Genomic DNA, 23402 nt, shown 5'->3' on the forward strand with positions numbered 1-23402 from the left:
CCCCATCGCTAGGCGCCATCAGTAGCTGCCAGCCCTGATCGCCCCTGCTGGCGCCAGCCCCAACTGCTCTGAGTGGTCAGCCAGTGTGAGCGGGGCTGGTGCTGTCAGTGTGTGGGAGCTGCGGCGGTGGGACTGGGGCTGCCAGCAGACAGGGAACGGGGGTGGGGGGGGTGGGTGCAGGTGCTGTGGTGGGAGGGGCCGGGCGGGGGCACAGAGGATGGGCTGAGACCTGCCCCTGTGCCCACTGTAGCATCACGGACCACAATTCAAGGTGCACGAATTTGTGCACTGGGCCCCTAGTGTGTGTGTGTGTGTGTGTGTGTGTGTGTGTGTGTGTGTATAAAAGTCATACATATTCATCCTAGCAATCAAGGTTTTAGCTCTTTCAGTTTAGGCATTTCATGAAGGTGGTGATGGTGGTAGTGAAAGGCATTAAGCCCATTTATTTAAAATCCAGGCTGAAAATCAAACAATCAAACAAACAAACGAACAGTCCTTGTCCATCTGGAGATTTTAATATATTTATTTGAAAACCAAGTTGTGTGAAAGAGCATACTAAATAGTCATATATCTTCTCTTCAACCAAAGACTTGGAGACAAGGTTCTTCAGGTCAGTGCAGAGGCAATGATACATGCAGTGAATAGCAGGTCTCAACATGAATTTCCTCATAGACATTTCCAATATGAACCTGGACAACCTTCTTCAGGTGAGCAATGAGATCCTGGGGAAAGGGAGAAGGGAAGCAAAGCTAGGGTCATTCTTTATTTAAAAAACGGTTTGTTTTCTTTTAAACTACTAGCTGTTGAAGTCTAAAACTAGCCCCTAACCATGCCTATACAGTCCTCATATGCCAGTTTGTGCTACAATAGACTCTATTTTCACATTTCTATTGGATTGAGTATTTTATCCTTTTGAAAATAAGAATCTAATTTCCAACTAAAACATTTCTAAGCCATCTTGTACTAACTGCCTTGAATGACTTAATCAGGGGGTCTTCAGTGAAAGGAAGAAGGGAGGCTAATGTGAGTTGGTTATACAGAGACTGAGTGCTCATGGTAGTAATACTGTATTGTGCTGGCTGGGAAAGCTGAGGAAGAAACCATTAAGATTTCCTGAAAAGAGAAATTCTCTGAAAGAGAATTTTCAAGAACAAGTCTAGATAGAAAGGACGTTAGTATAAATCACCCTCTCTCTTAGGTCTAAACTGTCACTCAGAGGCTTGGATATATTTTCCTACTAATGACAGGGTTTATGCTTTAATATATAGCTGACATTTCTGTAAAAGCTTTCATTAATTGCTAGTCAGTGTACAATAATCATGTTGTTAGATTTGTAATCTGACATTTAAATATATTTTTATTTTGTAATAAATGATACTGTTCTTTTAAATATATTTTTATTGATTTCAGAGAGGAAGTGAAGGGGAGAGAGAGAGAGAAACATCAATGATGAGAGAGAATCATTGATTTGCTGCCTCCTCCATGCCCCACACTGGGGATCAAGCCTGTAACCCGGGCTATGGCCTGACTGGGAATTGAACCATGATATCTTGGTTCATAGGTCAATGCTCAACCTCTGAGCTATACCATCTGTGCAATGATACTGTTCTTATTTTCTTTCAAGAGTTGAATAAATTAATATCTGTCTGATAATGTATTTGAACTAGGGTGGAATTAAGGAAGCTTGATCATACATCTTCAAATATGTGATGACCATTAAAAAAAATGGGGGAAATATGAATGACAATTTTGTGAAATTAGATTATTCCAAACTTTTGCCTTTTAACGCGCCCCCCCCCCCCCAACATTGTAGAATGCCGGCATAATAATAATCTTTTTCAACTGGACAAAGCTTTGTGTTACAGTCTAAATGACCCCAAAGTACCTGTAGGCACTGTGTTTCATACATACTAGATGTTCAATAATTTCACTATATAAATAAATGTTAAGGCTTTTAGTGCTGAAAATATTGCCAAAGGAAAGGGAGAGAAGAATCAGGGAGAGGTGCAGGCCTGTGCTACTCAAAGTGTAATCTATAGACCATCATTGGCCCACAAACTGTAACTGATCTACAAGGAGCTTATATCACAATGTAAATCAACTCCATCATTTAGCAAACTGTTAGTTTAGCTGACTTGTTTTGGGGTGAGAGGGATGCAAGGCTGTTTTGATAAAAGAAGCACTGAGCAGATTTACATCCAAAGCAAGCTTTCTACCTCCTCACAGACCTATAAAAAGTTTGCAGACCAGCTACTTTGAACAGTATTGGTAGTACACTATAGGGTAGAATCAAAGAAGAAAAAGGAATTGGTGGTTATGATTGTAAGCAGAGATAAAAAGGGGAGGGGGAAATTATTTAATACATTTTTTTAAGGTAAATAGGGATTAAGCACAAAAGAAAGGGAAAAAGTGAGCAATGTCCCCACATAAAACTTTTCTGAAGAACTGACAGAGATTTCTCTTGATACACAATTTTGTTCCACACACCTCTGGTTCTTAATCATCAATATACTCAAATGGTTCTGGGGGTTCTGGCTCTTGTTCCTCCTCCTCGATTTTCGGGCCATGGGCTGCCACGGGTTCCACCAGCTCTTCAATGTCTTCACTGGTATCCTTCAGAATGATGACACCTCCAATGGAGAGCTGTCAACACAAAGCAGGGAATGAAGAGGCACAGGCTCTTCTCATATTCCAGGTTGTTCCAGAATCTAGAGTGCACATTTTTTAAATGGTACTTTAAGATTGCCCGAATAATTTGGAAACAAAGAACTGGGCTAGAACTACACTTTACTAGGTGAGTCAGGAAACCTGGCATTTGTGCCTGTGTTATGCTAATCTTCTTGACCTATTCTTTTGGGTTAGTAAGGCCGGATGAAGAAAGCAATGTCAATGTCCATTATAATGGATAAGGAGTATTTGCAAACTTAACCCGGTGGCTCTGGAAGGCAGAACAAGTGGCACTGCTCTATTTGCATAATGCATAGCAATTTAAGAATACTATTTCCCAGCCCTAGCTGGTTTGGCTCAGTGGATAGAGCATCAGCCGGAGGATTGAAGCGTCCCCGGTTCGATTCCGGTCAAGGGCACGTACCTCAGTTGCAGGCTCAATCCCCAGCTCTGGTCAGGGCAAGTGTGGGAGACAAACCAATCGATGTGTCTCTCTCACATTGATGTTTCTCTCTCTGTGTCTCTCCCCCTCCCTTCCACTCTCTCTAAAAATCAATGGAAAAAATATCCTCAGGTGAGGATTAACAACAACAACAACAAAGAATAGTGTTTCTCAGTACTAGCTTTAGCCTGACTGCAGGGAGAATGTTTACTGTCCAAAATATGGTATTCTAATACTATATTCTAGTACCATGCCTTTCTATTCAAATTGTGGTCCAGGACCAGTAGAATCATTATCACCTGGGAGTTTGCTAGCAATGCATAAAACTTGTCCCTACCCTAGATCTACAGAATCTGCCTGTTAACAAGATCTCCAGGTGATTTATAAACACGTTAATGTTTGAGAAGCACCCTAGTCTAATAATAGATACTTTATTATTTGTGAAAAAAACATAATTTTAGACTCAAAAGACAATCTACAAATGAAAAGTCAAGTTTTCTTCAGCAATTTCAGAATGACAGAGAGAACATAAATACAACAAATATCTGAGTGTTTTTCACTTTGATCTACAAATTCTTGTGATGTAAGGCAATGAAGAAATCAGGCCTCTCCCAAACTTATTAGCAGAAGGTAAATTCAAACTCTGGCGTGCTAATCTTATTCTATTTGCTTGCCTGTGTGAAAGGAAATGGAAAGCTGCTCTCTGTAATTAAATCAGTCCACAGTGGCAGAGCACATCTGGAAAAAACATATTTTCTACCAAAGCACATTACTGGGAAGGAAAAGAAGCACAAGAACATTAGCTAAATGATTCACAAATGTATAAGCATCTTTGCAGTTCAATCTAATCTGATTTTTTACTCATCAGAACTCTGCCCTGCCATGCTACAGAACTGGTGTGCTTCATAAATTTCTAAACTATTTTCCTTCTCTTAACAACACATATCCATACACTTTAATGTAGAACTTTTGCTCTTAAAAAGTTTGCTTTTCTTAAGAGAAGCCATTTTATGAATAGACCCTACTTTTACTACCAATATTCACCCAAGAACAATCAGAGTACATGGTTCATGGCCTAAAAGTTTACTCAAACTTTCTAAAGCAGCGGCACCAACCGGTGGTCTGTGGACCACTGGTGGTCCGTGAGGTCCGAAAGGTTGGCAACCACTGTTCTAAAGACCAAATAGAAATACGTGTTTTACTAAACAGAAGAAAATACCCATGTTCACAAAAGGACTTCCTAAAGTTTGGAAACATTTGGCTTCAGGTTATAACTGTACTTATTTCATGCTTAGTGAAATGAAATAATCCAACTTAAATCTTATAATATAATCAACATATGGAAAGAACTTTTTATAGATACAGGGTTTAGTGTTATATGTTAGTAAGAAAGTTCAAACTTTCTAAACAGAAAATAAGATATATGACATTCTGTAATTCTGAGAAGACTAGTGACAACTGAAGATACACACAATGGAACAGGTCCTGTTGCCAAGAGCTCCACACTCTCTTTAAGACATCCTTTTTTTTTTTTTTTTTAAATATATTTTATTGATTTTTTACAGAGAGGAAGAGAGAGGGATAGAGAGTTAGAAACATCAATGAGAGAGAACCATCGATCAGCTGCCTCTTGCACACCCCCTACTGGGGAGGTACATGCCCTTGACCGGAATCGAACCTGGGACCTTTCAGTCCGCAGACCGACGCTCTATCCACTGAGCCAAACCGGTTTCGACCTTTTTTTTTTTTTAAATATTTTAAAAATATTATTGATTTCAGAGAGGAAGGGAGAGGGTGAGAGAGACAGAAACATCAATGATAAGAGAGAATCATTGATTGGCTGTCTCCTGCATGCTCCCCACTGGGGATCAAGCCCACAACCTGGGCATGTGCCCTGATTAGGAATCGAACTGTGACCTCCTTCTGGTTCATAGGTCGACACTCAACCACTGAGCCAGCTTGCCAGCCAGGCCATATCACGTTGTCTTTATTACAAGTCCAAATAGAACTCAGTCCTATAATACTATTTTGTTCTCTGGCAGTATCTTTGAAATTGGGAAGTATAATTCTTCCAACTTTGTTCTTCTTACATTGTTTGGGCTATTCTGGGTCCCCTGAATTTCCATATGAATTTGAGGATCAGCCGGCCAATTTTTACAGTCAGTAGGGATTTTGATAAGGACTGTGTTGAATCTGTTATCAAATTGGGGAGTACTGCCATCTTAATAATACCAAATCTTCTAATCCATGAACACTGATTATTTTTTAAAAATAGGTTCTTATTGATTTTAGAGAGGAAGGGAGAAGGGGAGAGAGGGAGATAGAAACATCAATGTTGAGAGAGAATAATCGATTAGCTGCTTCTTGCATGTCCCCTACTAGGGATTGAGCCTGCAACTGGGGCATGTGCCTTGACCAGGAATCAAACCATGACCTCCTGGTTCATGGGTCAATGCTCAACCATTGAGCCACACGGCCGGGCATGAACATTGATTAGTGATGTAGTTTTCTTTTCTTGTAAGGTCTTTGTCTGGTTTTACTATTAGGGTAATACTGGCCTCACAGAATGAACTGGGCAGTGTTTCCTCCTCTTCAATTTTTTAGAAAGTTTGTAAAAGACTGGTGTTAATTTTTCTTTAAATGTTTTAAAGAATTAACCAGTGAAACCATCTGGCCCTGAGTTTTTCTTTGTAGTTTTTCTGATTCTTAATTCAATCTCTACTTGTTATAGGTCTATTCAGACGTTCTATTTCTTCTTGAGTCATTTATATTAGATTGTGTCCTAGGAATTTGTCCATTTCATCTAGATTATTCAATTTGTTGGCATACAGTAATTCATAGTAAACACTTGTAATAATCCTTTTTATTTCTATAAGTTTGGTAGTAATGTCCCCTCTTTGTTTCCTGATTTTAGTAATTTGATTCTCTCCCCCCTTTTCATGATTAAATAGATAGGTTTATTTATTTTCCATATATAATAAAAATAATTATAACAATAACCAACTTATTACAATGTGGGGCTAACAGGAAACATTCTGCCTTAGAATAAATTAAATGGCATGACAACCCTTTTCTAATTGTAAAATTCAATTCTCTCAGTGCTCATGTATTAACTGTATTACCTTGTTTAATCTCTGCCACATTCCTATGAGTTAGGGATGATAATTTTTACTTTATAGTAGAGGTAATTAAGGCAGAGAGAGGTTTATTAGTACCTGATCTAAGGTCACATAGGCTGTCAGTGGTAGAATCAGGATTCAAACTCAGGATGTCTGGCTCCAGTCTATGCTCCTAATCACTACCTTGCATTAGGAACTTCTTTGGTGTAAGTCTCTGGTAGATGAAGGTATTTAACAGGATTATACAAAGGAACGTTCCCCCATATCAATATGGAATGGAAGAAAATGTTCTCTATTTTCTAAGAGATTTATTAGGCTAAGATCTTTCCCCAGTGCTCTGGAGACTTAGCAATAAAGGCTGGCAATACTGATTTAAACTGACTTTTCTATAAATATTATATTATCCTATGGGTTAATATCCCTTGGGTATATAGCTAAGGGCCATAAGTAACTTACTGGTTTGAAAGGCTGGTATCTACAAGTCTCTGGCATCGTCAGAACCTTCAGCTGGGCAGGCATAACTCGGGCTGGGTTATCTAGTAACTGGAAGTTTGGCTCAGGTTCTTTTTTCTTCTCTTTTTCTTCCTTCTTCTCTGCCTCATCCTAGAAAATATGAAAAAATAGCCCAATAAAGGTTCACTTCTGTTCCATATCACTGAATAATGTTGACTAAGTTTACTGAGCAACTATTATGTACAAAAGGTACTTAGGATTAGATGTAATAAAGGTACAATTAAAGTAATACCAAACTCAGAGGAGGGAGAGGGTAACTCTGCTTGGGGGTAAGAATGGTATTGAACTTGGTTTAAAAGGATGAGGTTTTTCCACCAGCAGAGATCAGAAAAAAAGGCTCTATATTGTAAGTGGACCATTTCAATTGTCATTTCATCCAAGAACTGATTTTTGATTTGTACCATGAAATATTCTATTCTTCCCATGAATAAATAACTTTCTAAGTCTCTTCCAATTAAAATTATATGAGTCTCTATACTTGGAATAGTACAATTATTTAAAGGAAGCCAAGAGTAAGGTATAATAATGTTCAACTAAGGAAGAATCTAGACCATCCAGAGATGGATAAATCAACTCATGTGACCACCAAGTTATACCTACCACTTCCATTTTTTCCTCTTCCTTTTTTTCTTTTTCTTTTTCTTTCTTTTTAGCCTTGGCAGTAATAGATAAAACAGCTGTGGAAACCTAGAGGAAATAAATAGGTTAAATCATTGTGACTCTTTATCTACATACAAATATACAAGTCCACAGAGAACTCAGTCCTATAATACTATTTTGTTTCCTGGCAGTAACATCAAGAACAAAATAATCAAAGAATAAATGGGAAAAGCAAGTAGGACATTTATTCACATAATTACTACTATGTTCATCAAGTAAAGCTTTAGTTCTTGGAGGTTTGTATCTAATATAACTTTTTTTGTTTTTAAGTATCTGCTGCTTACCTTGGATATGGATTTGTTTTTGTTTATTTTTTGTTAATCCTCACCTGAGGGTATTTTTACATTAATTTTTTTTAGAGAGAGTCACATCGATTGGTTGCCTGCCACACGTGTCCAACTGGGGCTCGGGATTGAGCCTACAACTGAGGTATGTGCCCTTGACCTGAATCAAATATGGGACTCTTCTGTCCATGGGCTGATGCTCTATCTACTGAGCCAAACCGGTTAGGGTGGCTATGGATTTGTTATCATATATTTCTGAGATCGAGATTTGAGTGCTGTACCCTTTATTACTTCACAGGGAACACACTGGAAAACATAGACTTTCTCCAAACTTGATTGTAAACATACTCTCATTGGACTAGATGCCCTACATAGGTAAGTGGGTGAGTGATTAGTTTGATGGATCTCACTGAAATCAAAGGTGAAACCAGGACTGTGAAAGGCTGGCAATACTGATTTAAACTGACTTCAAATAATCAACTGGCTAATATGAAACATTCTCTTGAGATAAAGAACCATTTTTCTAAATATAAGGTATCATTAAAAGGTAATTTTACTGAGAAAACTTCAGGAGCAATTGCAGCTAATTCACCATAGTCTGATTTAACATGTGTCAACACGTGTCCTCCTACAAATGCAAATTGGTTATATGCATTTTGAAAGGAAATTTAGTTAATACCTATAAAAATAAATAATGTGCATTATTTCTGATAAGTAATTCCACATCTAAGCTCTTAACCTATAGATATATACTATACATGTGCACAAATATATATGTATAAAGACTCCTGTTCCAGTTTCATTTGTAACAGTGATAAATTAGATATAACCTTAAATGTCTACAAGATAAGGAACTGGTAAGACAAATAATAATATACACATAAAGGGATGGCCTGAAGTTTGGAAAATGTAAAATTCAGACAGATTGAAAGTTTTAAAGATAAACTATTTAAGTGAAAACAAGAAGCAGAACAGTATGTAGAGAATAATTCTATTTTGTGGTATGAAAAATAATGATATATACAGAGAAAACATTTGAAAGAATTCACAAATTGTGATTCTTGCAATATGGGACTTGAATAATCAGGAGAGAAAAAGGGCTTTTACTTTATAGCCCTGTATATTAGATTTTACCATAAGAAGTATTACTTTAAAAATATCTAATTTAAAATATTTAGCCATGGCTGGTGTGGCTCAGTTGGTTGAGCGACAATTCCATGCACTGAAAGGTCGCCCATTCGATTAGTTCAATTCCTGGTCAGGGCACATGCCTGGGTTTTTGGCCTCGATCCCCAATAGGGGGCGTGCAAAAGGCAGCCGATGGATGTTTCTTGCTCTCTCTCTCCCTCCCCTTCCTCTAAAATAAATAAAAATATTAAAAGAAAAATTTAAAACAAACCCAAGTAATACACTAAGTAGCTCTTATATATGAGTACAAATGCTGTTTGAAGTAACAAAGAACCTACCTTTTCCTTTTCTTTTTCTTTTGGTACTTCCAGTGGGGCAGGATATGCAAATGTGGATGGTTTACAGTTTGATTTATACTGAACTTTCGGCATCTGAAGAAATAAAAGAATTTCCCTCCTCCATTAAAATAATCAAAATAAAGATTTAAGTATTATATGCTCTTAACAAGTATACAAATGTAAAGGGATGCCAGAAGTTTCAATCCAGGCATCCCTTTATCTCATCTTTACTGACCATAAACCTGGCTCAGTGGGTTAAATCCCACTTATGGTGTGAGCATCAGATTGTTACCTCTTTTGTAAAGTGTTATCTGATTATCCAGCCTGCATACCTAACTTCTATATCCCTTCCTGTATTACATTAAAAACCTATACCAGTTTGTATACAATTTCTACACCACATAATTACACCTTACAAGAATCTAACATGAGCCTCATGGAAAAATCAGCTTTACAGCACTTATTGACCAGGTTTAAAGTTCTCTGGTCTTAATATTTCTGTTTACCCAGTTTGCATTGATAAAGAATGATCATAAGCATCATATATACTAGGACAAGAAATCTTGTCTTTCCATCTCACTTTCATTGTAAAGGATGGAAACAGATGCCCCAGCTGGTTTGGTTCAGTAGACAGAGTGTCGGCCTGTGGACTGAAGGGTCCCAGGTTCAATTCCAGTCAAGGGCATATGCGCAGGTTGCAGATTTGATCCCTAGTAGGGGACATGTAAGAGGCAGCTGATCAATGATTCTCTCTCATAATTAATGTTTCTGTCTCTCTCCCTCTTTCTCTCTAAAATCAATTAGAAAAAAAATCTATATATATAAAAGCCTAAGCGACCATCTGACCATCCGGTAGCTATGACGACCACCAGGGGACAGATGCTCAACGCAGGAGTGGAAACCACAGGCATGGAGACATGGAATAGGACTGATGAATCTCAGAAGGAAGGGGGGACGGCGGGAAGAGATTAACCAAAGATATTTTATGCACACTAGAGTCCAGGTGCACGGATTTGTGCACCAGTAGGGTCCCTTGGCCTGGCCTGCGGGGATCAGGCTGAAACCAGCTCTCCGACATCCAAGGGGCCCTGGATTGCGAGAGGGCGCAGACCAGGCCAAGAGACCCCACCGGTACACGAATCCGTGCACTCGGCCTCTAATGTGTGTGTGTATGTATACATATAGAATAGAAATAGAGATCATAAAATTGTGGGTCAGAGGAAAAAGTCCCTAAAGATTATACAATATATTTAACCACATGTTAAAGGTTAGGGATTAGTAAACCAAAAGATTCTTGTTTTGAGAACTAAAACTGCCCAATATTTACACATGTGGGTAATTGAGTACTGAAACACTTAAAGGATAATTTGCTCAACAGCTATATATATATATATATATATATATATATATATATATAAATCAATTCAATGAAATAATCTCTATCAACCATTTTTTTTCTTTTTGCCTAAAATTTTTCCACTCTGAAAACCTAACAGAACATTTTAACAACAGTAATGACCAGATATAAGAGTTATTTAAGGGTCAAACAGGTCTCTGAGCGGATAGAAGAGTAAAAAGGTGATGGAAGAGCCATAGAACTGAGAAAGACCTAAGCACAAGCCCCATTAAAAAAAAAAAAAGGATGAGCCCAGTTAGTGTCATTCAGTGGTTGAGTATTAACCCATGAACCAGGAGATCACAGTTCAATTCCCAGTCAGGGCACATGCCTGAGTTGTGGGCTCGATCCCCAGTGGGGGGGCTTGCAGGAGGCCTATCAATGATTCTCTCTCATCATTACGTTTCTATCCCTTGCTACCTTTCCCTTCCTCTCTCTGAAATAAATAAAAACATATTAACCTTCATTTCTTATTAAGATTTAGTTTAGGTCCTTTTCTTCCTTGCCCAGATTATTATAACAAATTTCCATTGATATCAGAATGATGTTTCTAGAATGCAAACCTCATCATATTATTTATCTGCATGAAATCATCCAATAGCTCCCATATTTTTAATAAAGTTAATCAGAGTAATCTATAAAGCCTTTTCATGTTTTTATACTTTGCCCCCTCTCTCACCATTCCCTCTCAATTGATTTACCTGTTACAAAGTTAGTAAGATGACTTGATTTTAAAAATTTCCACCAACACATTCTATTCAACAGGTGATGATTCAATTTAAGGGGGAAATATGTTATTGCTGGGATACTAACTCATCTTTAAAATTTCATGAAAATACTTGTGAGCAGATAGACAGTGAACAGAATGCAGTGAAAATGCACTATAAAACTGAGGTCTCACAAACATACCTTTAAGTCCTTGTTAAGGCCAATGACACAGGTAGGGGTATAAGCCAATGAAAGGAAGTGTGAAAGAGGAAACCAGAACCAGAACTGGGTAAAGACAAGGACGCCAACCACAGAAGGCATATGGGTATGTCCAGTCCTAGACTGTAAGGATATTGTGACATTATGACCACCTGTAGAAAGAGAGAGAAACCATGAACATGAATTCAGGAGGGCAATAATAAAGATTTTTAAGTACTGTACTAGGGAAGTATTTGGTGATTATTTTAAGAGTACAGTTCATAAAATCTAATATGGAGTTGCTGGAATTAGCCAGTGAGCTATCTAGGGTCTCTAAGACTGAAAGTGCTGTATTTTAACTGAACTCAGGGTAAAACTAGGCCTTTTTTCTATAGAAGTAGGCATTTTTGGCTAGAATTTGTCTGAAACATAATTTTTTCCTCCAAGTTTTTTCAATTTCAACTTTTCTAAAACTGATATATACTAAGACAACTGAAAAAAATCAGCCAACACTCACTGAACACTTTAGTAAGTGATAGGCTCTGTTCTAATTGCTTTACTTTTATTTTTAATTCTCACAATACTATGAGGTAGACTTTACAAGACAAGAAAACAGACATAGAGAAAGGGAAACAACTTCTCAAGGTCATTCGGCTAATACTGTAAAGGCAATGGGGACTCAAACCCTCATAGTATGCACTCTGCTAAATTATTTCTATGAATAATTTACCCCAGACTCAATTTCCACCACATCATACAGCTATTTTATTAGGCTTAGTGTAAACAGATAAATAAATCTGGAAGACTTAAAAACATTTACCTGCATCCAATATTCCCTGGGCCAGAATAGCACCAAACTTGGCCATGACATCATCATGTTTATCATTGATGACTTTGGAATACAGTTGTCTAAACTGACTCACCTGAAGGAACAAGAGAAAGAATTATAGACTAATTCTATTCATTTGCTGTGTCATTTTAGAGCAGGAAAAAACAGGTTGCTCAATTGGTAATGAAATTTGAGTCCTGAATTTCACAACATTCAAAGAGAGGAATATGGATATATTTGAAGAAAACATAGTTCTATGGTTGAAATCATGGTGTTATGACTTTTCTGGTGTGGGAGCACCAGTTCTGTTTTCAACCCTCATTCCACAGTCAATGATTCAGGCTCAAAGGAATGTTGAATCCAACAGTAAGGCTTTCATTGCACTGTGAATTACAGCTATTCTGCTTACCATCAACCTTACAGATTTCTTAACAGGCATGGTCTTTCCGGTCTATCCTAAAGTAAACTACCCTTCAGTGAAGTTGTGTGAGGTATATTTTGGATTAAGTATATTCACACATATAGCAAAGATTCTTTATGCATACACACTAATTTTTTGAGGACATGTCACAATAATTATTCTTATGAAAAGGAACACAGTAAAATCAAACATGTGCTGACTCATTTAGGATGGGATTACTGGTAATTTTGTTTGGGCTTCTTTATTCTTTTCTGCATTTTCTAAACTTAATATATATGACTTTTATAATTAGAAAATAATATTCATAAAATTATGTTCTTAATGTATTTGTGATTCCTTTAAAACGGTTTGGATAACAATAAGTGAACTATTTTAGACTTCTTCCACATCTTATACTTCTCTGTTTTCTCACCAGTGCTTTTCAATTGATAGGTACCCAGGAAGAATTCTGCTTGTTCAAGAAGAACATGATCATGGAGCTCCCCAAATCTGCCCAAAGCAGAATATATTGAATTTGAGCTTCCTAATGTGATGACTTTATATGTATTAAATATCCTTTCAGAATCTCTTCCCTCCTTCATTCATCTTGGTCTGGCAGGCCACACTGTGATAGTGCAGAGTAATATAAAATCAAACAATGCTGGCTAATAAATACCTCTGCTCTAATAAGCTGTTTGGGTAAGTACTTAGCTTTTCCGAGTCTGTTTTTCTTCATTGCTAGACATCACAGCACCTACCTTACATGGCTGTTATAAGAATTATATGAAAAAAAAAAAAGATGTATAAAAGGCATTTTATAGTTCAATAAGCATGGCTCTTACCATACAGAGGCAGAATCCTACCAGTCCTTCTATTATCTCTGTAACCTAAGTACAGCTAAAAAATTATATTCCTTAAATATGGTCCTCGTGTTTTATTCATAGACAGCAACATAATGTGATGGAAAAACAATGAACTAACTGCCACTACCCAGCACATAATAAGCTACTCCTTTCTCTGGGTCTTACTTTTTCTAACTATAAAACCCAGCATGATTAGATCATCACAAAAGTCCCTTTTAGTTTTAAAAAGTCTAAGTTTTGATGCTTCTATTCTGGTTCAACAGGTCAAATTCCTTTGATTCCGAATTTCTTTTATTCTTTCTTTCTTTATTTTGGTTTCCTTTCTGTGAACTTCTTTTGGATGAACACTTACATTACCTTATATAGGATGGAAATTTTATGTTGTAAAGAATGTTGTAAAATATTTTAAGAACTTATAAAAAGGAATACTGGACAAAGCACAGTATGTACACTATAAGGAAGAATTGGGTTCCTGAGAGAAAACAGCTCCTAGGACCTATTCCTGTTTATGTCTAAAGGACATTATTCTAGTTAAATGGTTCTGATCCTCTGGTCAAAGGGCTTCCTAAATTGAGTTTGTAATCACCCAGGGATATATATATGTTGCTGGGTATATGCTTGTGAGAGTGAGCAAGCAAAAAACTGGCAGAGGAAAAGCAAGGATGTACTGGAGTTATTTCAACTAGAATTACAATGTAGAGCTAAGTGTTAAGGTGGTATTCTGTAAAAGGATGTGACCTGTATCCTGAATACATAAAAATATTTCCTTTGGAAATGTCAATTATAAATCTCAAAAATATCTGAAAAATGTTCCTTCTGGATTCTTTTGAGGAGGGGCTATAGTTTTGATGAAATTAACACTTAATCTTGGATTTCAAGGTGTTTCCATTTTATTGCATGAACTGGTTTACAACCTTGTAACTAGGACTTTGTAGCCTTTAAAACTTCTCTCCAAGCTTGTTAACAGCTTTTCTTTTCAGCAAAATGTTACATATCACTCTAAAAGAATTGTCAATGTTGTCTTATTAGCAATTATCAGATAGAAATGATAGAAACTATAGTCTACAAAGCTTTTTATCACATGCTTAATAGCAGAAAACAATGAGATAGAATTTTAACTCCCCCAGGGTATTTTTTCCATTGCTTTTTAGAGTGGAAGGGAGGGAGGCAGGGGAGGAGAGAGAAACATTGATGTAAGAGACAAACAAAGATTGGTTGCCTCCCACATGCACCACCACAGGGCTGAGGATCGATCCTGCAACCCCAGGAATGTGCCCTTGGATCAGGAATCAAACCTTTCAGTGCAAGGGCTGATGCTCTAACCACTGAGTCCCATTGGCCAGAGCAAAGAACATTTGTTTTTTATACTGTCATACAGTTTTGTTTTTGTAGTCAGTGGGGGTACAAACTTGACTTTCCCCACTGAGTTTATATTAATGGCAAGCACAAGTAACTATTACTGTATTTCAACATTCTTTTTTTTTAAAAATATATTTTATTGATTTTTCACAGAGAGGAAGGGAGAGGGATAGAGAGCTAGAAACATCGATGAGAGAGAGACATCGACCAGCTGCCTCCTGCACACCCCCCACCGGGGGATGTGGCCGCAACCAATGTACATGCCCTTGACCGGAATCGAACCCGGGACCTTCTAGTCCGCAGACTGACGCTCTATCCACTGAGCCAAACCGGTTTTGGCATGTCAACATTCTTAATCAATACCCAAGATTCTGATACAACCTGAAGATGGAAGTGTGCCCCATGTATTCACATGAGCTAATAAGACTTGTCTCAACAATATATTATAGAATGATTTAAAAATACTAATTATTCCCCTAACCAGTTTGGCTTAGTGGATAGAGCGTTGACTTGTGGACTCAAGGGTCCCAGGTTTGATCCCGGTCAAGGGCATGTACCTTGGTTGCGGGCACATCCCCAGTAGGGGGTGTGCAGGAGGAAGCTGATGGATGTTTCTCTCTCATCAATGTTTCTAACTCTCTCTCCCTCTTCCTTCCTCTCTGTAAAAAATCAATAAAATACATTAAAAAATACTAATTATTTAAATTGCTGAATTTTTGTATTTTTTCTAAAAATGAAAAAGTTTTATTTATTAGAATAAATAGTTGAATGTTTTCTCAAACTATAGTCTCCCCTACCCAACCCTTCCCTATTCCAAAGGACTCTGCCATTATTGGTACAGAGCTTATGATTACAAAATCCTACAACAGATGCCCTAGCTGTTTTGGCTCAGTGGATAGAGCTTTAGTCCTTGGACTGAAGGGTCCCGGGTTCAATTCCGGTCAAGGGCATGTACCTCGGTTGCAGGCTCAATCCCTGGCCCTGGTCATGCCACATGCTGTAGGCAACCAATTGATGTGTCTCTTTCACATTGACCTTTCTCTCTCCCCCATCCCTTCCACTCTCTAAAAAAATAAAATAAATGGAAAAATATCCTTGGGTGAGGATTAAGCAAAACAAACAAACAAATAAACAAAAAAAATCCTACAGTAGAGATGGGAAGATGGTAAACATCTTGTTCACAATACAAACAATGTGCAACTGACATGTGAGGTCAAAGTGAATAAATATCTGTATATTACCATTAGGGGAGGTATATTCCATGGCCTAAACTTCCTTCTTTTAATACTATATTACTCAATTGGATAACCTCCAACTGATAAAGATCAGCAGGTCAAAAGCAAAAATAAAAAATGCAAAAGCTACTCATAACTGCTATATTTAAAACAAAACCCAGAAAGAAATGTGGTCTGTGTGAAAAAATGTTTATGCTCTAGAAGACAATTATTAAAACAGATGAGAAGACTGACTCTATCTGCAATAATGCAATTTTTGGATTTCTTAAAATTTTGACAAAGAGAGAAGCACTGAAAAGGAAACAAAAATGATAGTAACTGCTTAGAAAGTGAAACCTATTAAATAAAGTTCCATAAAATGAGAATGAATAATTAATGAGTTCTGGAAATTTTTCTCTTCTATCCCCATCCCCCACATAAACCTATTTTGCTGAAAAGAATGATGCTGGTTTAGCACAGTGGATAGAGCATCGGCCTACAGATTGAAGGGTTCTGTTAACAGGGTTTGATTCTGGTCAAGAGCACATGCCGGTATTGTGGGCTCATTCCCCGGTAGGGGGCATGCAGGAGGCAGCCAATCAATGTCTCTCTCTCATCAATTTTGTTTCTATCTTTCCCTCACCCTTCCTCTCCGAAATCAATAAAAAAATGTTAAAAAAAAAAGAAGAAAAAAAAGAATGATGCTGAACATCTGCTTGATGGGGCAAAAGACAGTATACCAATGGTTTTTTTTCTCTGTTGTCAATTTTTGACTGCTTCCCATAAGAGAGCAGAATTAATATGAGGCTGTTAATTGCCCTGATTTTAAGTTCAGAATGAAAAGATCTGAAATTATTGCACTAGCTACCACATCTATTTAATATATATCAAACATGATAATTTTTAGCACATGTAACTATGCATTTCTATTTCTCAACAAAATGGGCTTCAGAGGGACCCCATGGAGAGCTTAATATGACCAGTAGTCACTGTGCACTGACATCTGACACATAAAGTGAGAGGCATTAGCTATTGACTGAGGGACTGGCGGGGGATGGTAGGGAATAAGGAAGGTTGGAGGGAAATAGAGAGAAAAAGAGGATGAGAGAGACAAAGGAAAGAGTAGGCAAAGCTGCACTGAAAGCCTATATTATACTCCCACCTACAAGAAGAGCAACATATGCAGGGGTGTTGCTTTGGACAGATGTGGGTCAAGAGGGAAAAGATAGCTGTCCTGAAGCCATCTGAAATCCTGTCTAAGAGATTACAGAAGAGGGCAATGTCATTTCTAAACTGAAATTGTATGTACTGCCTGAGTTTACATCCTGTATCAGAGGAACAAGTTATCTCACTGAATACATTTTAAAAGGACAGTAGAAGACAAAAATTAAAGTTGACTTTTATGATTTCACGAACCCATGAGTTCTATTTTTCAAGTATGGTTATATAGGTGAATTAACAAAGTGACCATAAATCTGTAAGAAATGCATTTAAAGAGTATTATATATTTAAAGTTTTGCCATTCTCCTACCTCTTAGCTTTCTATGAGTTAAGTGTTCACCACATTCGAGGTAAAATGTCCTCAAAAGAAGGTAAGTATCTAAAGAAAAGCTTGAACCAGCTGTATTCTAGAGACTCGTTTTGTTTGCTCACCTTTGGACAAGTGATTTCAGTCTGCTGGATCATGATGAGAGCCGAAGCTATGAGAGCTCCTTGCCTCACATAGTTCACAGGGTCATTTGTCATTGGTTCTAGCAAATTAATTGCTTCCTGAAAGCATTAAAAAACAACCACCCTTAAATAAAGTTCATATAGCTGGGTTTACAAATTAGTTACCATCATTCTAAGTTAATTATCTTCATCTGACATTGTAATAACAAGTTAATTTAAGACAAACTGGATGCACAGTTCAGAACTGAGTATGCTTTAAGTTTCAATATAACGGATGGTATGTGAAAAGGAAGCTTGCAGAACATAAGTGCTCCTGTTTTGAGGTAAAAGAGGTCAAAAAGAAAGTAAGAGAAAATGATTAATGTTTGATAAGCACCCTTTATTTCCTAGGCAGTGGGTAGGTATTTTATGGATGTTACCCTAGATAATCCTCTTAAACCTAAAAATAAAACAAAACAAAGTAACAACAGCAACACCAAATAATCTTTATAAACAAAGAAACTGAGTTAGAAATGTTAAGTAATTTGCCCAAAGTCACATAAATAGCAAATTGAGGTCAGTCTGACTCCAAAACCTGTATTAAGTATCCAACTTCCTTCAAATACCAGGGTATGGCAATGTCTTAGATAATTTTACAAGATAGGGTGGAAACAGGTAGAGGACGTTAATGGGGGGACATCTGTAATACTTTCAACAATAAAGATAAACACAATCAACTAAAAAAAAAAAAAACCCACTAAATTGAAACAAAAAACAAAGATAAACTTCTAAAACAAAAAAGATTTTACTTGCTAGAATGGTAAAAAAAATTAAATAAAATAGGACTACAATTGATTTCATGGTTACACTTCATAAGACCACATATAATGAATGGGACTTTCCAAACTGTTTATCAGAATTTCCTCAATATCATATCCTTCAGAATGTGATCAATACTATGAAAAAAGGATTTCTTGATTAAATATGTCTGCATACTATATATTACCTCCTGTTACAGATTCAAATGTATATATCATATCAAAGGTTCTAGGAATGTACAAAAGCTCCAAGCACATAAAGTGATGTGGGATGTTAAAGAAACCGCTGGAACTTTAGTTTTTCCCAGCATTTGTCCACAGTAATGTTACCAAGAACTTTTTTGCCTCATATAACTTCTATTAACATCCTGCAGAATAATAACACCCTTTGTTAAGTGCCACTTTTTAAAATCCCTTATAAGGTTCTTAGGTATACACCTAGAGGAAAGGGTTTTACAAGATTATCAAACTTATTTCTTAATACGTATGCTATTTCTCAAATATTCTTTGTTCCAAGGTCAAGGAAAGAAAGAATAAATTGAATTCTTTTTTTTAGAAAAAGGACTTTCGATTTCTTTAGATGTGGATTTAAAGTCCTATGCCACTTAATGTTGGGGATACATTCTGAGAAATGCGCAGTTAGGTAATTTCGTCATTGTGCGAACATCATAGAGAGCACTTACACAAATCTAGATGGTACAGCCTACTACTCTGATTGTGCTGTACTTTTATATGACTGGCAGTGCAGTAGCTTTGTTTACATCAGTGTCACCACGAACACAAGAGTAATGCACGGCACACTTACTGATGGCGGTTACGACATCACTAGGTGATAGGAATTTTTCAGCTCCATTTTAATTTTATGGACCCAAATATCATTATGTGATGCAGACTGTATTTATTTGTTTTTAAAAATGGGAGTTAGCATCAACCCATGAACCAGAAGGTCACAGTTTGATTCCCAGTCCAGTTGTGAGTTTGATCTCCAATAAGGGGCGTGCAGGAGGAAGACCATCAATTATTCTCTCTCATCATTGATGTTTCTATCTCCCTCTAACTTCCTCTCTCTGAAATCAATTAAAAAATATATTAAAAAAGGAGAGCTATTAACAATATTACACATACCAGATTTGTTTTCTTTCTCTCACTTCATTAAAAACTGTAATGACATTGTGCAGAGGAGTTTTTCAAACTAATATGTTGTCAATATAGTTTATGAAGTAGTCATGATAAAAATATAACCAAATTTCCAACTTACAAGTTAAAAGACACTAACTTGGCTTTTGAGGTATGTGATATAACATCGAAGATATATTTTAGCATAAATAGATGTTTCAGGTTTTTAAGAAACAATAATAACCAAAGCACCAAATTTCAGATAGGTATTGATATGAAGATCATACAAACTAGAAATAAAGCAGACTTGTATAATATGAGTAATAAAAATTTTTTCATTTAATTAACATATCAGATTCTGTGTCTCAAAGAAGATTTGCTCCTAGATATTAAGTTTAGAATAATTTGGAAAGAAAACAAAAGTCTAATTGACATTTAACTTATGAGGCCTAACATAAATTTCTAGTAAAGATCTGAGGGGGGAAATACTTAGTAAAACATTCAAATTATATGAAGGCCAATTTCCATAAACTGCACTTTATATACCCAATTTCTAATAAAAGTGAAGATTCATCTATATATATAAAAGCCAAGCGACCAGAATGACTAGAACAACTGGTCGCTATGATGCACACTGTGGCCGGCCAACCTCCCGCGGCCCCTTTCCCCAGGTGCCCTCCCCCATGGGGGCGGGTCGGCCGGACCCCACCCATGCACGAATTTGTGCACCAGGCCTCTAGTTTTCACATAAGAATTTCTCACCCAAAAGAAATGAAAACATTAAAAAAAAATTAAACTCTGTGAGGGCAGAGACCATGTCCAACTTGTTCACCATCAAATCCTTAAATGATCTTCCCTCTATCATTCATGTGACAAATATTTACTGAAAGTTTACTATGTACCAGGTTTGACTTTAGATTCTAGCAGTGAACACACTGTTCCCAGGGACTTGACATTTCAGTGGAGATGAGTCAGATAATCAATAAAATAGGTGTAAAAATATGTTAGGTGGTGATAAGTGCTATGAAGAAAAATAAAGCAGGGTAAGGAGACAGAATTGAGAATATTGGAAGATGTCGTCATAAATTTTTACACAATTCCTGCTACATGCAGTAAAAATGTCTATTTTAATCCCTAGCTTCAATTATGCTTTATGTGGTTAAAGTTATTAGTATCTAATAATACCTTTTTAGAGAAAAAATAAAGCAAATTAAAATTTAATTACTGAAGTCAATCAATAAATGAATAACTATACCTTGTTTTATTTTAGTTTGAACAATAGATGGTAAAAAAGTGACTTCTTCACACACACACACACACTGCCAACCCTATTAAAAGAAAAGTTCACCAAGCTATGGGCATGCGTGTTATAAAAGATAAAATTTTCTAATATGTTATTGCTGTGAAAAAAAGAACAAAACACAACACTTGTTATTTAAGCAATAACAATGCATTTCTTTAATAAAAATCTCATGAATTGTGTTTTCAAATCATCAACTTGCCTAACCCAACTATGTCACTTTGGAGGGCTTAACAAATATCAGGTTAAGTTCACGAGGAGAAAATAGGCAAATAGCAATAAAATAATTTGTTTAAAACTAAATCAACCCCAATAAATTTAATAAAAATTAAAACAACAACAACAACAAAACAAAGGAATAAAACTGAATTGATTTTGGTAGCCTCATATGAGAACCTTGATTTCCACAATACTAATTCTGCAAATTAAACATGTAAAATAACCAAAGTCAACAGCATTTTTTCCATTACAGCCACCCATATAATGTGGTAGTTTGTTCTTAAATGGCTTTGAGCCATCCAGAACAGTAAAGTAAGGAAGTTCTGGGAAGCTTTGTGAGGCAAGTCTTACAGACACACCACACTCGTATTTTTACAGCTGTTACATAAACCTTTCTGTGAAGGAAAACAGTCTGGCGCCAGGAAAGAACTGATCCCATTGGTGTTGGGCTTTACCTTGTTTCCTGTACCAGCACAGCAGATGCCCAGGGCCATGGCAGCTCCATAACGCACGTGAGGATTATAACTCTCTGACAACAACGAAACAACGCTGGGGCACTGTTCAGGGGTCCTGATAAGAAACAGAGAAAGTGAAGACAGTGTTATACATAACATATTTTAAGTCAAGATGAGAGAATTTTAACCATTTTTTTAAAGTTATGAGAAACAATAGCTATATTTAACACAGGGATTGAAGAATTAAAAACCTACAGAATTCGAATTATTGATATTAGAAATCTATCTTCAATATTCAGAGAATATGTGCAAAGAAAGAGGAATGTATCAGTGATTCCTCAACCACAATTTCGCCTTACAGAATTACAGTCATTCCCTGTTGCCTCCTCCATAATTGGGAATAACCATGGGGGTCTGGGGGGCACATACTTTTTGCTCTACACCCATATTCTTATATTTCCTGCTTACTCTCTGTGTCGTTTCAGAAGACGTCATTTATAGAGATTCTAGGATGTTTCCAAAGCTGTATGAAAGATTTAAACCCCCCAACATTACTCTGGTTGAATATTAAACTAATAAATAAGCTTTGGTAATGATGAAATTCTGATTTTTCTTCTGTCTTTAGCAAGTACTTTTGTGTTGATAAGATGTAGAGAAATTGTTCTTTTGTCACCTTCCTATGTTTGCAACAAAGAAACAGGACAACCTTGACTAATGAAGTACCTGACCTCTAAAAGACTATCTTGTTATAGTGGTACCCTTGAGGGGTAGCAGAACAGGGGTAGTAACCAGAAGAAGAGAGTGTAAGGTGAGTTTATGGCAGGCTGGTAACGATCTTGAACTAGGTACTAGTTATAGAGGTGTGTTCAGCTGTGAAAATTCATCAAGTTGTAGGGTAGTGATAATGAACACGTTTTCAGAAGTATATCACACTTCAATAAAGTCTGTTTAAAAAAATACTATCCATATTTACATTTCAACAACATTTTTAACAAAGACTATCCCATTGTGAATGAAAGCAATTATCAACTATAGACCAATTCAAATCTATAATTCAATGCTAGAATTGTTCTCTAGCCTCAAACTCCAGTTATTAGTAAATTCAAATTTCAAATGAAGCAGAGCCAAAGTTATGAAAACTGTCTATAAAAGTGGAATTTTGCTATAAGGGAAGGTTGGATTATTTCCCCCTATAACAGAGTCCATAAACCTTTCTTAAAAATGTTCTCAGTTTGACTAAGTTTCCTAGTATGAATAACTTAGAAATAATACTAATGGCAACAATAAACAATATGGAATATACTAACAAGATCTGGGTTCTAGTCCTGCTTTGCTGATTTTTTAGAACATGATATTAGGCAAGTCAATTACATATCCCTTTCTGTAATTAGAGATAATTATTTTTCCTATTCTGCAGGAATAATATAAAAAACAAATGGGCAAATAACTGAAAATACGGTAATAGCATATGCACATTGAGATAAATAGTAAGCTATAAAAGAGGAAGCCATGGAGTAAAATACATATGTTTAAGTTCCTGTTTTGTCTACAAATAGCTGGAATAATTTAAATAAGGTTCAATTAACCAAATACTTTGGGGTCCCTTTCCCCTACAAAAAGGAATGGGACTAGAAGTTCCATAAGGTCTGCTCCACTTTACAAAAATTCTATGGCTTCAATGAGAAATTGAATTTTCACAGCTATGAAAAAAAAAAAAAGAAATTTA

General features: G+C 36.5%; 1 protein-coding gene across 3 annotated transcripts in view; it reads right to left on the minus strand.

Moving 5' to 3' along the window:
- Nucleotides 1–474: 474 nt before the first annotated feature.
- PSMD1 (proteasome 26S subunit, non-ATPase 1) overlaps nucleotides 475–23402 on the minus strand; it is an 81917-nt gene continuing 58989 nt past the window's right edge. Inside the window, exons 17-25 of one of the 3 annotated variants that reach the window (XM_008160206.3) lie at nucleotides 21677–21791; nucleotides 17772–17888; nucleotides 12274–12376; nucleotides 11457–11626; nucleotides 9152–9244; nucleotides 7342–7428; nucleotides 6685–6831; nucleotides 2488–2643; nucleotides 475–722 (exon numbers count right to left, since the gene is read on the minus strand). In XM_008160206.3, the coding sequence (XP_008158428.2) occupies nucleotides 2497–2643; nucleotides 6685–6831; nucleotides 7342–7428; nucleotides 9152–9244; nucleotides 11457–11626; nucleotides 12274–12376; nucleotides 17772–17888; nucleotides 21677–21791 (979 nt within the window). In that variant the 3' untranslated portion in view covers nucleotides 475–722; nucleotides 2488–2496. The remainder of the gene's footprint in view (nucleotides 723–2487; nucleotides 2644–6684; nucleotides 6832–7341; nucleotides 7429–9151; nucleotides 9245–11456; nucleotides 11627–12273; nucleotides 12377–17771; nucleotides 17889–21676; nucleotides 21792–23402) is intronic. The other 2 variants (XM_028137260.2, XM_054722764.1) reach the window with 2 other exon arrangements.

The sequence above is a fragment of the Eptesicus fuscus genome, chromosome 11 (assembly GCF_027574615.1).
Source record: "Eptesicus fuscus isolate TK198812 chromosome 11, DD_ASM_mEF_20220401, whole genome shotgun sequence".
Classification (NCBI taxonomy): Eukaryota; Metazoa; Chordata; class Mammalia; order Chiroptera; family Vespertilionidae; genus Eptesicus; species Eptesicus fuscus.